Source organism: Elephas maximus, chromosome 8 (assembly GCF_024166365.1).
Source record: "Elephas maximus indicus isolate mEleMax1 chromosome 8, mEleMax1 primary haplotype, whole genome shotgun sequence".
Lineage (NCBI taxonomy): Eukaryota > Metazoa > Chordata > Mammalia > Proboscidea > Elephantidae > Elephas > Elephas maximus.
The window spans coordinates 121,898,669-121,916,933 of NC_064826.1; the positions used below are offsets into that span (position 1 = coordinate 121,898,669).

An 18,265-nucleotide genomic window follows, 5' to 3' on the forward strand; every position below is an offset into this window, starting at 1 on the left:
ATTTCACTCAGCATAATGTCCTCCAGACTCATCCATGTTGTGAGATGCTTTGCAGATTCATCATTGTTCTTTATCGTTGTGTGGTATTCCATCATGTGTATGTACCGTAGTTTGTTTTCTATTCTGTTGATGGGCACCTAGGCTCTTTCCATTGTTTTGCTATTGTGAACAATGCTGCAATGAATATGGGCGTGCACATATCTATTTATGTGATGGCCCTTATTTCTCTAGGATATATTTATTTCTAGGAGTGGGATTTCTGGATCGTATGGTATTTCTATTTCTAGCTTTTTAAGGAAGTGAAAGGTTGAAATTTTTACGGAAGCAGACTGCCACATCTTTCTCCCACAGAGTGGTTGGTGGGTTCAAACTGCCAACCTTTTGGTTAGCAGCTAAGCGTTTAACCACTGTGCCACAAGGGCTCCCCTGCCTGAATATAAAAAAAAATATAGCCAGGACTAAATAAATCCAGTGAACAAATAACCGAGCCATTAATTCCTAGAGAACCACTACATAGTACCTTGATGGCTAGATGACGTCTCCAAAAGAAAGAAAGGAAGAGGGCAAGGGAGTGTAATTAAAAAACAAAAAAAAAAAACTCATAGAATTTTCTTAGGGAAATAAATTTTAATTTATATAACTTTATATAAATACATATTTAGCACAATTCTATTTGTAAAATATATTTAAAAACCCAAAGCAAAAGTCCTGTCGCTAGTTTATTTCAAAAGACAGATAATTTCAGTACATGCTTTCTTGAATTGCCTGCAATTTCTTCATCTGATCTCAGGGTGTAGGGCCGTGCTTTACATTGTCAAGATAAAAATCCAGGAGGCAGAAATCTTCTTGCAGTGGGTAGCTGTTTTCATCTAACACAAAAAGGCTCTGAATTTTTAGTAGACAAGGTGCCCCGTTGAGTGCCAAGAAGGCATGGAGCAGGTCAGCTGCCACCATTCCGTAGGTGATGCCTGAGGGCGGTACTAAGGGAATTAAAACACACACAGGTGTTAGTGTCACCCCAGGATGATGGAAACACAAACACTGAAGGGTTCCACTGTTTCCCTTGGTTTCTCAAGTTCCAAACCCATTTTAATTTTCTCTTCCTATACCTTTTCTTTCTAGTTACAAGTTGCTGAAGGAACTCTAGAATAATGGCAAGCAATTCCTGGTGAGCATGAAAGGAAGACACACATAATGCACTTTTCAGACCGACAGCATTTCCTAACATGGCATAATTATTAGCTTCTTAAAACAATATAATAAAGAACCGAGATTGTTTTCCTCAGTTAGGACTGAAACAAAAAGGCAGTATTCATATCAGAAAGGTACTCTTGTATTTATCTAATCTACAGCTCTCATCAAGGTTTATATTTCCATACACTTACTGTTTAGAGTAAAGAACCCTCAATCAGTTAATGAATACTAAATCTTGGTAACATAAAAATAATAAATTTTAGGTAGATGTATCATTTTATTTTGCATTCATCCTATTGTCTTCTTATTTTAAGGACATCTAATCAAGTTATGGAAACCCTGGTGGCGTAGTGGGTAAGTGCTACAGCTGCTAACCAAAAGGTCGGCAGTTCCAATCCACCAGGCGCTCCTTGGAAACTCTACGGGGCAGTTCTACTCTGTCCTGTATGGTCACTATGAGTTGGAATCGACTCGACGGCAGGGGGTTTTGGGTGGGTAATCAAGTTATTGAGTCCTGATGGCACAGTGGTTAAGAGCTATGGCTGCTTTCCAAAAGGTCAGCAGTCCAAATCCACCAGCCACTCCTTGGAAACCCTGTGGGGCAGTTCTGCTCTGTCCTACAGGGTCACCATGAGTTGGAATCGACTCAACAGCAACAGGTTTGGTTTGGTTTGGTTTTCAATACTAGACTGAAAAGGCACTACTGACTATACTCAAACAGTGCTTAGTTCCCTGACCAATAACCCCATCTTTCTTGGATTTGGGTCTATAGGCTGCTGGAGGGCAAATGACATAGTTTTTGGAGATGTGAGAATTCTCCACAGTAATTTAAAATTTTAGCATTTTCACAAGCTAAAAAATAATCAACATTAGTGATTATCTGGATGACCACTTTATCACTATATCACCAAGGACTTAAGTGATCTCAGTGCCCTCATTTTCACTTTTGGTTAGAATCTAATTAATGCCAAGAAAAGTATGAGTTTCATGGTGGGCATGGTCAAAACACAGATGTATATGTGATATGAGAATGATGCTTCTCTGAGATATGAACACTACCCTGTGCAAAAAATGAAAAAAAAATATAATACAGGACATTGAAAAAAGGAATAAAAACAGTCAAAATGATGAAAATGAGATGAAGAAAATCTTCCAAAAAGGGGATAAAAAGCTGGAAAGAGCATCATTTCCACCTGAACAAGAAAAAGCTGAATAAACTAAAAATCAAAAATTGTTTTTGAACCCATCAGTCAGCCAAGGTTGTGCAGCAGCCAAGGAGACTCAAATACGAGGAAAGGCAGGCACCTCCAAGAGAGCATAGGCTCCAGTGTGGCAGAGGTCGGGAAGAAGACAGGTCCATTGAAGCAGGAAAGAAGTATTCACTTAAAATTGTTTACAATAATATTTATTGTGGTTTTGGTGAAGGTTTACACAGTAGTTTGGGTTCCCATCCAACAATTTCTACACAAGTTGTTCAGTGATGTTGGTTACATTCTTCACAATGTGTGAACATTCTCATTATTTCTGTTCTGGTTGTTCCATTTCCATTAATCTAGTTTCCCTGACCCCTTATACTCTCATCTTTGTTTTAAAGAAATTGTTGATCACTTGGTCTCAAACAGATGATTTTTAAAGGAGCACAGTTACTCACGAGTCATTTTTTATTTTGTGAGGAAATCTGTTATTTAGCCAAAAGGTGACTTCGGGGGATAATTTTGGCTCAAGGTTTAAAGAGTATCTTAAGGCAACAGTCTCAAGGAGTCCTCAAGTCTCAACCAGTTCAGTAGGTCTGGTTTTTCATTTAGGAATTTGAGGTTCTGTTCCATGTTTTTCTCTGTTCTATCAGGGTCCATCTATTGTGACCCTGATCAGAATGGTTGGTGACAGTAGCTGGGTACCATCTAGTTGAGGTCTCAGGGAAGATGACGCTGTGGTTTGTGTAGACTTAGTATTGTAGACTACTTAGTATTGTAGACTACTTTCTTCCTTGAGTCTTTGGTTTCCTTTTTTCTCTTTTGTTCTGGACGAGTAGAGACCAATAGCTGTATCTTAGGTGGACACTTGCATGCTCGTAAGACCCCAGACACTACTCACCAATTAGGATGTAGAACATAAACTTTATGAACCATATTTATGCCAATTGACTGAGATGTCCCACGAGACTATGGTCCTAATCCTTCAAACCCAGAAATCCGGAGAGGTGTTTGGTTATGTCTACGAAGTATTCGTAACTGTGCCCCATGTATACTTTATTATATATGTGAATATATGTGCATACAGTCACATGCATACATATACATATAAATATGCATACACCTATATACATATACATACTCACATACACACACCTATACACACATATGTCTACATATATATATATGTATACCCACACATTTTTTTTTGTTGTTGCTGATGTTTCAAAATTATACATGCCATGTTGCTGCTCTTGGGGGCCGTCGAGTTGGTTCTGACTCATAGTGACTCTATGTACAACAGAATGAAACAATGCCTGGTCCTGCGCCATTCTCACAACCATTGTTATGCTTGAGCCCGTTGTTGCCGCCAGTGTGTCAATCCATCTCATTGAGGGTCTTCCTCTTTTTTCCTGACCCTCTGCTTTTACCAAGCATGATGTCCTTCTCCAGGGTCTGGTCCTTCCTGATAACACGTCCAAAGTATGTGAGACGAAGTCTCACCATCCTTGCTTCTAAGGAGCATTCTGTCTGTACTTCTTCCAAGACAGATTTGTTCATTCTTCTGGCAGTCCATGGCATATTCAGTATTCTTTGCCATCGCCATAATTCAAAGGCATCAATTCTTCTTTGGTCTTCCTTATTCATTGTCCAGCTTTCACATGCGTATGAGGCAATCGAAAATGCCATGGCTTGGGTCAGGCACACCTTAATCCTTGAAGTGACATCTTTGCTTTTTAACACTTTGAAGAGGTCTTTTGCAGCAGATTTGCCCGATGCAACATGTCGTCTGATTTTCTGACTGCTGCTTCCATGGGTGTTGGTTGTGAATCTGAGTAAAATGAAATTCTTTACAACTTCAATCTTTTCTTCCTTTATCATGATGTAGCTTATTGGCCCAGTTGTGTGCATTTTTGTTTTAAGTTGAGGTGTAATCCATACTGAAGGCTGTGGTCTTTGATCTTCATTAGTAAGTGCTTCAAGTCCTCTTCACTTTCAGCAAGCAAGGTTGTATCATCTGCATATAGCAGGTGGTTAATGAGTCTTCCTCCAGTCCTGATGCTGCATTTTCTTCATACAGTCCAACTTCTCGGATCATTTGCTCAGCATACAGACTGAATAAATACGATGAAAGGATACAACCCTGACATACACCTGTCTTGACTTTAGCCACGCAGTATTCTTTTGTTCTGTTTGAATGACTGCCTCTTTGGTTTATGGACAGGTTCCTCATGAGCACAATTAAGTGTTCTGGAATTCCCATTCTTTGCAATGTTATCCGTAATTTGTTATGGCCCACACGGTCAAATCCCTTTGTATACTCAATAAAACACAGGTAAACATCTCTTAGTCATCTAGTGCTGCGATAATAGAAATACTATGAGTGGATGGCTTTAACAAAAAGAAATTTATTTTCTCACAGTCTAGTAGGTTACAAGTCCAAATTCAGGGCGTCAGCTCCAGGGGAAGGCTTTCTCTCTCTGTCAGTTCTGGAGGAAGGTCGTTTTCCTCAATCTTCCCCTGGTTGAGGAGCTTCTCAGGTGCAGGGACCCTGTGTCTAAAGGACATGCTCTGCTCCTGGTGCTGCTTTCTTGGTGGCATGAGGTCCCCAACTCTCTGCTTGCTTCCGTTTCATCTCTTGAGAGATAAAAGGTGGTACAGGCCTCACCCCAGGGAAACTCCCTTTACATTGGCTCAGGGAGGTGACCTGAGTGAGGGTGGTGTTACAATCCCACCCTAATTCTCTTTAGCATAAAACTACAAATCATAAAATGGAGGACAACCACACAATACTGGAAATCATGGCCTAACCAAGTTGACATGTATTTTTGGGGGGACATAATTCAATCCATGACAACATCTTTCTGGTATTCTCTGCTTTCCGCCAAGATCCATCTGACATCAGCAATAATATCCCTTGTTCCACACCCTCTTCTGAACCCAGCTTGAATTTCTGGCACTTTTGAGTTACCTTTAGCAAAATTTTACTTGCATGTGATATTAATATTGTTTGGTAATTTTCACATTCTGTTGGATCACCTTTCTTTGGAATGAGTACAGACATGGATCTCTTCCAGTCAGTTGGCCAGGTAGTTGTCTTCCAAATTTCTTGGCACCTCCAGCACTACATCTGTTTGCTGAAACATTTCACTTGGTATTCCGTCGATTCCTGGAGCCTTGTTTTTTGCCAGTGCCTTCAGTGCAGCTTGGAACTCTTCCTTCAGTACCACTGGTTCTTGATCATATGCTACCTCCTGAAATGGTTGAACGTCGACCAAATCTTTTTGGTACAGTGACTTTTTTCTTGTGTACACTTTAATGACATCATTTACCTTTGTCAAGCTGGGCACACTTCACCCTCATTTAATGTTACCTTTCCCATCACCAAAAATAAATGTCTACTATCTAGAGAGTCAATCTCCCTCTTCTCCCCCCACCGCCCATCCGTGGTAACCATGATGAACATAGTTTTTATATGTTTACTTGTTCACGTCATTTCATATACTTTATTTCTGTATCGTTTATATTAAAATAAATTCATAAGTTCCGCAGGGGGGAAAAAAAAAGTGACAACATACAATATTTGTTTGTGATTGACTTATTTTGTTCAACATACTGTCCTCCAGGTACATCCATGTTCCAAGATGTTTTGGGAACTCCTTTTTATTTATTGCTGAGTAGCATTCCATTGTATGTATGTATCACATTTTACTTACTCATTCATCCATTGATGGGCACTTACATTATTTGCATCTTTTTGCTATTGTGAACAGTGCTGTGATGAACACAGATGTGCATATGTCCGTTCATGTCATATCTATTACATCTCTAGCATATAGATCTAGGAGTGGAATTGCTGGGTCATACGGCAGCTCTACGTCTAGTTTTTTGAGGGACTACCAGCCTGTTTTCCCTATATCATTTTGTATTCCCACCAGCAATGGAGGAGGGTTCCAGTTTCTCCACATCCTCTCCAACATTTGTTATTTCCTGTTTTTTATCTTAGTCATCCTATTGTTGTTGTTGTTAGGTATTGTCAAGTTGGTTCTAACTCATGGTGACCCTATGTACAACAGAACAAAATACTGCCCAGTCCAGCACCATCCTCACAATCATTGTTATGCTTGAGCCCATTGTTGCAGCCACTGTGTCCATCCTATAGGAGTGAAATGGTATTTCCTTGTGGTTTTGATTTGTATTTCTCTGATAGCTAATGACTATTGAGCATCTTTTCATGTGTTTGTTGGCCATTTAAATATTCTTTAATGAAGTGTCTGTTCATGTCCTTTGCCCAGTTTTGTGACTGGGTTGTCCTTTTGTTGCTAAGTTGTAAAAGTTTTCTATATATTTAAGATATTAGACCCTTATCAGTTATATCTTTCCCAGAGATTTTTTCCCAGTCTGTAGGTTGTCTCTTTACTCTTTTGATAAAGTCTTTTGATGAATATAAGCATTTAACTTTTATGAGGCCCCAGTTATCTATTTTGTTTTCTGCTGATCATGTATTCATTGATGTGTTTGGTACTCTATCACTGAAAAAAATTAGGTCCCAAAGCTTTGCTCCAGTGTTTTCTTTGAAGAATTTCATGGTTTTAGATTTAACATTTAGGTCCTTGCTCCATTTTGAATTAGTTTTTGTGTATGGTGTGAGGTATAGAGCTTGTTCTATTTTTCTGTATGTGGATGTCCAGTTTTATTAGCATTATTTGTTGAAGAAACTGTTATTACTGTAGCTGTGTAATATGTTTTGAAGTCAGGTAGTGTGAGGACTCCTACTTTGGTCTTCTTCAACATTGCTTTGGCTATTAGGGGCCTCTTTGCATATAAAATTGAGTTTTTTTTTTTTTTTCTGTAAAGAATGCTGTTGGAATTTTGGTTGGGATTGTACTGTATCTGTAGATCACTTTGGGTAGTACTGACATCTTAACTATATTAAGTCTTCCAATCCATGAGCATGAAACATCTTTCCATCTATTCAGGTCTTCTTTCATCTCTTTCAACAGTGTTTTATAATTTTCACTGTATAAGTCTTTCACATCCCTGGGAAAATATATTCTTAGATGTTTTGTTCTCTAGATGCTGTTGTAAATGGGAGTTGATTTTTTTAAATCTTCTTTTCAGATTGTTGGTGTAGAGAAACCCAACTGATTTTTGCTTTGCTAAACTTCTCTATTAGTTCTAGAAGCTTTTTATTAGATTCTTTGGGACTTTCTATATACAGGATCATGTCATGTGTGAATAGTGAAGTTTTACCTCTTCCTTTCCAATTTGGATATCTTTTATTTCTTTTTCTTGTTTTATTGCTCTGGCTAAGATTTCCAGTACAATATTGAGTAGGAGCAGTGAGAGTGGGCAACCTTGTCTTGTTCCCAATCTTTCTCCATTGAGTATACTGTTGGCTATTGGTTCATAAATACCCTCAAGTCATATTGAGAAACTTTCCTTTTATTCCTATCTTGTTCAGAGTTTTCATCAAGAAGGTGCTGGATTTTATTGAATGCCTTTTCTGCATTGATTGAGATGATCATGTGGTTCTTTTTTGTTCTATTAATGTGGTACATTACATTGACTGATTTTCTAATGTTGAACCAACCTTGCATTCCTGGAATAAATTCTACTTGATCACGATGTATAATTCTTTTATATGTTGCAAGATTCTGTTTGCTAGTATTTTGTTTAAAATTTTGGCATCTATATTCATAAGGGATATTGGTCTGTAGTTTTCTTTTCTTGTGGTGTCTTTCTCTGGTTTTGGTACCAGAGTAACGCTGGCTTCGTAGAAAGAGTTAGGAAGTGTTCCTTCTCCCTCTATGTTTTGTAAGAGTTTGAACAGGATTGGTGTCAGTTCTTCTCTAAATGTTTGATAGAATTCCAAGACGAAGCCGTCTGGTCCTGGAATTTTCTTTGTTGAGATGCTTTTTATTACTGATTAAAACTCTTCGCTTGTTATGGGTCTGCTGAGGTTTCCTACTTGCTTTGAGTCCATTTAGGTAGGTTATATGTTTCTGGGAATTTGTCCATTTCATCAAAGTTATCAATTTTGTTGAAATAGAGCTGTGGATAGTGTTCTGTTACGATCCTTTTTACTTCAGTTGAATCAGTTGTAATTTCTCTGATTTCATCTCTTATTTTGGTTATTTGCATCTTCTCTGTCAGCCTAGCAAGAAACAGTTTGTCAACGTTATTGATCTTTTCAAGGAACCAACTTCTGGATTTATTATCTCTACTGTTTTTCTGTTCTCCATTTCATTTATCTCTGCTCTGATCCTTATTATTTCTTTTCTTCTATTAACTTTAGGTTTAGTTTACTCTTCTTTTTCTAGTTCTTCAAGCTGTAGAGTATTTGAGATCTTCTTTTTTTTAATGAAGGCATTTATTGCTATAAAGTTTGCTCTGACAACTGCCTTACCTGCATCCCATAAGTTTTGGTATGATGTATTTTCATTTTCATTTATCTCCAGGAATTTTTAATTTCACTCTTGATTTCTTCCTTGACCCAACAGTTATTTAATAGTGTGTTGATTAATTTCCATGAATTTGTGTGTTTTCTAGTTTTACTTCTGCTGTTAATTTCTAATATTATTCCTTTGTGGTCAGAGAAGATACTTTGTACAAATTTAATCTTTTTAAATTTGTTAAGACTTGTTTTATGGCCTGGCATATGGTCTACTCTGGAAAATGATCCATGTGCACCAGACAAATATGTGTGTTATTCTGATGATGGGTGGAGTGTTCTACGTATGTCCATTAGGTCTAGTTGGCTTATGTTATTATTTAAGTCCTCTTTACCATGGACTGCCAAAAGAATGAACAAATCTGTCTTGGAAGTATAATCAGAATGCTCCTTAGAAGCAAGGATGGCAAGACTATGTCTCACATACTTTTGACATGTTATCAGGAGGGATCAGTCCCTGGAGAGGGGTATTATCCATGGTAGAAGGTCAGCAAAAAAGAAGACTCTCAATGAGATGGACTGACACAGTGGCTGCAACAATGGGCTCAAGCACAACAATGATTTTGAGGATGGCACATGACCAGGCAGTGTTTCATTTGGTTATACGCAGAGTTGCTATGAATTGGAACTGACTTGACAGCACCTAACAAAAACAACATGTCCTTACTGATCTTCTTTTTAGATGCTCTGTCCAGAATTGAAAGTGGTGTACTGAAGTCCCCAACAATGACTGTGGAGTTGTCTACTACTCCTTTCATATCAGTCAATATTTGCTTCATATATTTTGGGGCACTGATGCTAGGTGTGTATATATTTATAATTGTTATGTTTTCTTGATGAGTTCACCTTTTATTATTATGTAATGTCCTTCTTTATCTCTTATAATAGATTCTGATTTAAAGTCTATTTTATCTGATATCAGTGTGGCCATTCCTGGTCTTTTCTGGTTACCAGTTGCATGGAATATTCTTTTCTATCCTTTTCGTTTCAGTCTGTTCGTAGCCTTATGTCTACGGCATGTGTCTTGTTGGCAGCATAAGGATGAATCATGTTTTTTTAATCCATTCTGTCACTCTATCTCTTAAATGGGGTGTTCAGACCCTTTATATCTAAACTAATTACTGAAAATGAAGTACCTGCTTCACTCATTTTGCTGATTGTTTTTTGTGTGCCTTATATCTTCTTTGTCCCACAATTTCATATTTTTTTTTTGTGTGTGTGTGTTTAGCTGTTTTGTGTCGAGCCTTTTGATTTCTTCCTTCTTCCCTTCTGTGTATTTTTTTTGAGTATTTTAGTAGTTACCACAAATACGTAATGTATTTTGAAATCAGGAAGTGTGAGGTCTCCTACTTTGTCCTTCTTCAAGATTGCTTTGGCTCTTCAGGGTCTCATCTTTCCATACAAAGCTGAGGATCAGTTTTTCCATTTCTGTAAAGAATGCTGTTAGAATTTTGATCGGGATCGCATTGTACCTGTAGATCGCTTTGAGTAGTACTGACATCTTGAGTATATTACATTTTCCAATACATGAGCACGGAATATCTTTCCATCTATTTAGGTGTTCTTTAGTCTCTTTCAGCACTGTTTTATAGACTTATACAAGTCTTTCACATCCCTGGGTAAATTTATTCCTAGATATTTTATTCTCTTAGTGCTACTGTAAATGGAATTGCTTATCTAAACTTTTAAGGAATTGCTAAAAGCCAAATGTGAGCTAGCACCACAGACCGAAGAGGTTCTCCTACATGATGCTTCTCCCTTGCATCAGCTACTCATGAGGCTGGAAGCAGGGCAAGAGATCAGAGAAAGCCTCCAACTACGGTGAAGGCTTAGAGGAGGGGAATAGCCGTCATGGGAAAAGCATAGGAAACACCTCTCCTGTAATGGAACAAAAGCCTTAAACTGCTGTAGGAAGGGTAGTAAGTCCTGTCACTTAGGGTAAAAGTGAAAACCCACTGCAGATGGGAGAAAACTAAAACAAAAACAAAAAACTCTGTCCCTTGGGGAGGGTCAAGAAAGTCCCACATAAGACCCGTTGGCTGCCATGGGCAGAAGGGACAGACTCGTTCAGAACTGCCATATCCAAGACCAAGAGACACTGGGCTTTCTCCTAAGAATGGGGTTGGACCAAAATCAAAGAGAATCACTCCTGACCCTGCCTACCAGCCTAAAAAAAACAAACCTGTTGCTGCTGAACTGATTCCAACTCATAGCGACCCTACAGGACAGAGGAGAATTGCCCCATAGGGCTTCCAAGGAGTGGCTGGTGGATTCGAACTGCTGACCTTTTGATTAAGCTGTCAAGCTCTTAACCACTATGCCAACAGGCCTCCAGGCTAGGATGTACCAAATACCAACCAACAGAGGCCTCGAACTGGGGAAGGGGCAGGAATATGCAGAGAAACTCTCTCTGAGACATAGGTGCAGAGCGAAGGGCTAACGCTGATGGTGGACTGGGAATATTGAGGAAAACTTTTTGGCAAATCACTCTCCAAACTATAAGCACAAGATAATGCTAGAGGAATTTGAAGTAACCATAGCAATAACAAAATCCAAATCCAATTTAACATCTTACAAGATTGACTCATCCCTCTTTCCTCTGCTCCCAGTAATGAGGTAGGAGGAGAGGCATGCTTATTTCCAGGTATAAATCCTGTCTACCTCAATCTCTACTGTTCTACGCACAAATTTTCATTCAAGCAAAAATTACTAGACACATAAAAAGCAAGAACAAGCCCCCACTAGTAAGAAACAGAGCAATCAACAGAACTAGATTAGCTCATGTGCTTAAAGAGTCTGAGGCTAATGAGAGCAGGTATAGAGTTTGATCATCTGACAAGTGGGTTATCAGTGCTTTATTCTTGGCCACCGGCAATGTCTAGCACCATAGTGGGAGATCTGCAAATCCACTCTGACAGTGGACTATTTTGCTATATATAGTATTGCATATTCATTCAGTTAATTATTATAAACCTAGGGTTCTAATTTTTTGCTTACAAATTGGGACTTTAGAGAGTAAGGAGATATGTGCTTCCCTCTATTCATATACTGAGACGGGCATAGGGAAAATTTTACCTTCCAACTTACATACTTTTGTGTTTTACTCAAGCTAAATTATCCTACTGCTTTTACACTAACAAGAAAAAAAAATCAACTTATAGTACTGTGTTCCTTCTGTTCCAATATACTATCTAAAAGCTCACTGCCATCAGTCGATTCTGACTCACAGCAACACCATACGGTTTCCAAAACAGTAAATGTTTACAGAAGCAGGCTGCCCCATCTTTCTCCCGTGGAGCCACTGGTGGTTTCAAACCACTGACCTTTTTGGTTAGCAGTCAAGCACTTTAACCACTGCGCTGTCTGTTTTCCTGGAATTAATGGTTTCACCAAAATCCTCTGAACAGTATGTTGATATATTACCTATAACTCTGTTGAGCCAGTCAGCAGGAATGTTGAGAAGAATCTTCTCTATCAGCTCTGATCCCACTTGAATGGAAACATTATGTCCTCCACCAACTACAGTCATTAAAGCTGGCCTAAAAAAGGATAAACAGAAAATGACCTTCAAAAAAGTTTTCAAATTAAAGAAATGCTTATATGCAATATAATTTTTAAAAAAACACTGGATTTTTAATAACATTTTATTGTGTTTTTGGTGAAAGTTTACACAGTAAGTTAGGTTACCATTTGATAATTCCTATACAGACAGTTCAATGACATTCAAAAAAACCTAAACCAAACCCACTGCTATCGATTCTGACACATAGGGGCCCTACAAGATGGAGTAGAACTGCCTCAAAGAGTTTCCAAGGAGCAGCTGGTGGAGTCGAACTGCTAACCTTATGGTTAGCTGCCTGAGCTCTTAATCACTGTACCACCAGGGCTCATTTTTTATAATGTGTCAACTTTCTATTGTGTTCTGAGTGTTCCATTTCCAGTACTCTAGTTTTCCTGCCCCTTTATCTTCTCGTCTTTGTTTTAGAGTAAATGGTGTCCTTCTGGTCTCATATAGACAGTGTCTTACATCTGGGGCTGCTATAACAGAAATACCATAAGTAGATGGTTTCAACAAACAAGTTTATTCTCTCACAGTCTAGTAGGCTACAAGTTCAAATTCAGGACGCCGGCTCCAGGAAAAGGCTTTCTCTCTCTGTCGGCTCTGGAGGAAGGTCCTGTCATCAATCTTCCCCTGGTCTAGGAGCTTCTCTGCACAGGAATACCAGGTTTAAAGGATACGCTCTGCTCCTAGTGCTACTTTCTTGGTTTGAGTAGGTCCCCTTGTCTCTCTGCTCGCTTCTTTCTTTTATATCTCAAAAGAGACTGGCTTAAGATACAGTCTAATCTTGTAGATCTCATCAGCATAACCGCTGCTGATCTATCTCATCAATATCATAGAAACAGGATTTACAACACATAGGAAAACCACATCAGATGACAAAATGGTGGACAATCACACAATAGTGGGAATCATGGCGTAGCCACGTCGACAGATATTTTTGGAGGACACAATTAAATCCATAACAGATGGATTTTTGGTAGAGCACTGTACTTGAGGGTAATATCTTTCATTTTGTGTGCCACTCTGCTATTTCACTAAAAGGTCATCTCGGGATAGTTTCAATTCAAGGTTTTAAGAGTATCTCAGGGAGTCCTCTGGTCTCAATTGCTCCAGTAAGTCTGGTCTTTAAGAACTTGTGTTTTGTTCTACATTTTTTCCCCATTCTATCCAAGACCATCTATTGTGACCCTGGTCAAAATGGTCGTAATGACAGCCAAGCATCATCTAGTTCTTCTGGTCTCGGGGTAGATGAGGCCATGGCTCATGTAAGCCATCAGCCCCGTACAGTTGTTTCTTCCGTAAGACTTTGGTTTCCATCTTACGCTTTTGCTCCTGATGAGTAGAGACCAATAGTTGTATTTTAGATGGCCACTTGCAAATGTTTAAGAACCCAGACACTACCCACCAAACTAGGATGCAGAACATGAACTTTGTAAACTGCATTATGTCAATTGACTGAGTTGTCCTATGACACTAAGGTCCTAAGCCCTCAAACCTAGAAAACCAATCTCGTAAGGTGTCTGGCTATACCTGAGAAGTATCTGTATCTTCTGTGCATATATTTGTCTGTACACATTTATCTGTACTTACAGGTACATGATAAATACTTCTATCTGCGCACACATATGTATACACCTGTACCTCCTTGTACACCTATATGCCTATACACATACATATGTGACCACGTGCTTGTTTTTTGGTCACTGTTGGCATTGTTGCCAAATTATATATGCCAAATTCTTTAGTTCAAGCATCTTTTTCTCCAGTGCTTCTTAGTGACATCATTTATTTTCGTCAAGTTGTACTCACCATTCCCACATTTAGTGCTACTTTTCCCATCACCAAAAACAACAAGTGTCTACAATCTAGAGCATGGTTCCCTCTCCCCCAACACTTCCCTGGTAGCCACCAATGAACATCGGTCTCATGTTTTTGTCCTCTTACAAAAGTGGGATCATATAATATTTGTACTTATGTGACTTATTTCACTTAGTATTAAGTCCTCCAGGTCCATCCATGTTGTAATATGTTTCTCAAACTCATCATTGTTCTTTATGGCTGTATTGTTCTTTACGGTTGTATACCATTGTATATATATATATATATACCACATTTTGCTTATTCATTCATTCAGTAATGGGCACTTCGGTTGTTTTCCATATTTTTTGCTAGTGTGACTAATGTTGCAATGAACATAGGTGTGCCATTTCTATTAGATCTCTAGGGTATATATCTAGAAGTGGGATTGATGAATCATTAAAAAAAAAAAAAAGGAGCCCTGGTGGTGCAGTGGTTAAGAGCAATGGCTGTTAACCAAAAGGTCGGCAGTTCAAATCCACAGCCACTCCCTGGAAACCTGAAGGGGCAATTCTACTCTGTCCAGTAGGGTTGCTATGAGTTGGAACTGACTTCATGGTAAATAGTTCTATTTCTAGCTTTTGAGGCAGCACCATACCATTTTCCATAGTGACTGTACCATTTTACAATCATATCAGTAATGAGTAAGGGTTCCAATCTTACCACATCCTCACCATTTTTTTTTTGTTAAATCAGTGCCATTTTAGCCAGGGTGAAATGATATCTCATTGCAGTTATTTGCATCTCTCTAATGGCTAATAATTGTGAGCATCCCTTCATGTGTTTGTTGGCCACTTGAATATCCTCTTTGGTGAAGTTTCTGTTCATGTCCTTTGCCCATTTTATAATTGGGTTGTTTAGATACTCAACGTCTGTGTTAGCTTAGGTAGGTAGTTTAGGTGTGTTTCTAGGAATGTGTCCATTTCATCTAGGTTTTAAATTCTGTTAGATACAGTTTTTCATAGTATTCTGTTATGATTCTCTTTATCCCAGTTGGATCTGTTGTAATGTCTCCAGTTTCATTTCTTATTTTGGTTATTTTCCTCTTCTGGTTTTTTTCTTTTGTCAGTCTAGCCAGTGGTTTGTCTATTTTATTAACCCTTTCAAAGAACCACATCTTTGTTTTGTTGATTCTTTACACTGTTTTTCTATTTATTTCTGCTCCGATCTTTTTTATTTCCTTTCTTCTGGTAGCTTTGGGCTTCTTTTGTTCTTCCTTTTCTATTTGTTCTAGTTGTCGGTTTACGTTATTGATTTTGGATCTTTCTTCTTTCTTAATGTAGGCATTTATTGCTATGAATTTCCCTCTGACTGCCACTTTTGCTGTGTCTCAAAGGTTTTGATACGTTCTGTTTTCATTTTTGTTTGATTCAAGTATTTTTTTTAATTTCACTTTTGATTTCTTCTATGATCCAATAGTTTTTCAGTAGTATTTTACTTTCCATATAATTTTCTCCCTGTTGTTGATACTGCTATGTTCAAAGAAGATGCTTTGTATATTTCAATCTTTTTAACATTGTTGGGACTTGTTTTGTGCCCTAGCATATGGCCTTTTCTGAATAATAATCTATGTGCATTGGAGAAAAATGCACAATGGGTGCAATGTTCTATATATGTCTGTTAGGTCAAAGTGACTTATGGTTTTATGCAAGTCCTCAATGTCCTTGTTGTTGTTAGGTGCCATTGAATCAGTTCTGATTCATAGTGATCCTATGTACAACAGAACGAACTGTTCTATGTACAACTGTCTGATCCTGTGCTATCCTCTCAATTGTTGCTATTCTTGAGCCCATTGTTGCAACCACTCTCAATAAGATGCAATCCATCTTATTGAGAGTCTTTCTCTTTTTCGCTCTCTACTAAGCATGAGGTCCTTCTCCAAAGACTGGTCCCTCCTGATAACATGTCTAAAGTACCTGAGACAATGTCTTGCCATGCTCACTTCTAAGGAGCATTCTGGCTGTACTTCTTCTAAGACAGATTTGTTCAGTCTTCTGGCAGCCTATGGCGTATTCAACAGTCTTCATCAACACCATTAATTCAAAGGCTTCAATTCTTCTTTGGTCTTCTTTGTTCATTGTCCAGCTTTCACGTACACATGAGACGGCTAAAAATACCATGGCTTGGGCCAGGTATACTTTAGTCCTCGAAGTGACATCTTTGTTTCTTAACACTTTAAAGAGGTCTTTTGCAGAAGATTTGCCCAACGCAATACATCATTTGATTTCTTGACTGCTGCTTCCATAAGTGTTGATTGTGGATCCAAGTAAAATGAAATCTTTGACAATTTCAATGTTTTCTCTGTTTATCATGATGTTGTTTATTGGTCCAGTTGTGAGGATGTTTGTTTTATGCTGGGGTGAAATCCATACTGAAGGCTGTAGTCTTTGATCTTTATCAGTCAGGGTTTCAAGACCTCCTCACTTTCTGCAGGTAAAGTTGTGTCACCTACATAACACAGGTTGTTAATGAGTCTTCCTCCAATCCTAATGCCGTGTACTTCTTCATACAGTCCAGTTTCTCAGATTATTTGCTCAGCATACAGATTGAATAAGTACGGTGAAAGGATAAACCATGACACACACCTTTCCTAATTTTCAATCACACAATATCCCCTTGCTCTCTTTGTATGACTGCCTCCTGGTTTTTTGCACAGGTTTGGCATGAGCATGATGAAGTGTTCTGGAATTCCCATTTTTCACAATGTTACCCATAATTTATGATCCACACGATCAAATGCCTTTGCGCAGTCAATGTCCTTAGTGATCTTCATTTTAGATGTTCTGTCTAGAACTGAAAGTGACGTGTTGAAATTCCCAACTAGTGTTGCGGAGCTGTCTATTTCACCTCTTATATTAGTCAGTATTTGTTTCATCTATTTTGGAGCACTGATGTTAGGTGCACATGTAACTGTTCTGTATTCTTGACGGACTGACCCTTCTATTATTATGTAATGTCCTTCTTTATCTCTTGTAAAAGATTCTGACTTAAAGTCTATTTTATCTGACATCAGCACGGCCACCCCTGCTCTTTTTTTTTTTATTGTGCTTTAGGTGAAAGTTTACAAATCAAGTTAGTCTCTTACACAAAAGCTCATATATTCCTGCTACATACTCCCAGTTGCTCTCCCCCTAATGAGACAGCCCGCTCCTTCCCTCCGCTCTCTTTTCGTGTCCATTTTGCCAGCTTCTAACCCCCTCTACCCTCTCATCTCCCCTATCCCTGCTCTTTTTTGGTTACTGGTTGCATGGAATATTTTTTCTGTCGTTTTATTTTCAATTTTGGGGGGTCCTTATGCCTAAGTTGTGTTTCTTGTAGGCAGCAAAAGGATGGGTCATTTTTTTCTTCCCAATCCATTCTGCCATGCTCTGCCTTTTGCATGGAGAGTTATTACTGAAAATGAAGTGTCTATTTAATTCATTTTGCTACTTCTTTTCTGAATGTCGTATCTTCTTTGTTTTTTTATTCTCATTTTTTTTTTGCTGCTGTTGTTATCTTTTGTTTTTGGCTGCTTTCTTGTGATGAGTCTTTTTGATTTGTCCCTCCTTTTCTTCTGTATATTTTTTCTAGGTGATTTCTTAGTAGTTATTATACATATTACATTTCACAATTTGCAAATGTGACACAACATACAAACAGGTAACATACAACTTAATATACTAAATCTACTACTGTCTTGCTCCTCCCTCCCTCATTTTTGCTGGTGAGTCTCTATTAACATCATTGTACGTACTATATCAAATAGGTTTAATTTGCACTTCTTGTGCACTTGATGCCGTATTGCTTGTGGAACTAAACTATTGAGTTTACTCCCTGAAAACATCATCTACTTGGTCCCTTTATTTTCCCATGGTGCTGTGTTTTTTGGAGATATCGCTCTTATTTTTATTTCTCATGTCTAGATTCGAGTATTTAATGTTCTTTAGTTTCCATTTGGAGAATTATCTTAAGTAATACTTGCAGAGCTGGTCTGGTAGTGGTGTATTCCCAGAGCTTCTGTTTATT

General features: G+C 38.3%; 1 protein-coding gene across 4 annotated transcripts in view; it reads right to left on the bottom strand.

Annotated features, from left to right (window-relative positions):
• Nucleotides 1-624: 624 nt before the first annotated feature.
• SHLD2 (shieldin complex subunit 2) overlaps nucleotides 625-18,265 on the bottom strand; it is a 132,467-nt gene continuing 114,826 nt past the window's right edge. For 2 of the 4 annotated variants that reach the window (XM_049894347.1, XM_049894348.1), the window contains 2 exons: nucleotides 12,265-12,380; nucleotides 625-980 (listed from right to left, as the gene is read on the bottom strand). In XM_049894347.1, the coding sequence (XP_049750304.1) occupies nucleotides 787-980; nucleotides 12,265-12,380 (310 nt within the window). In that variant the 3' untranslated portion in view covers nucleotides 625-786. The remainder of the gene's footprint in view (nucleotides 981-12,264; nucleotides 12,381-18,265) is intronic. The other 2 variants (XM_049894344.1, XM_049894345.1) reach the window with 1 other exon arrangement.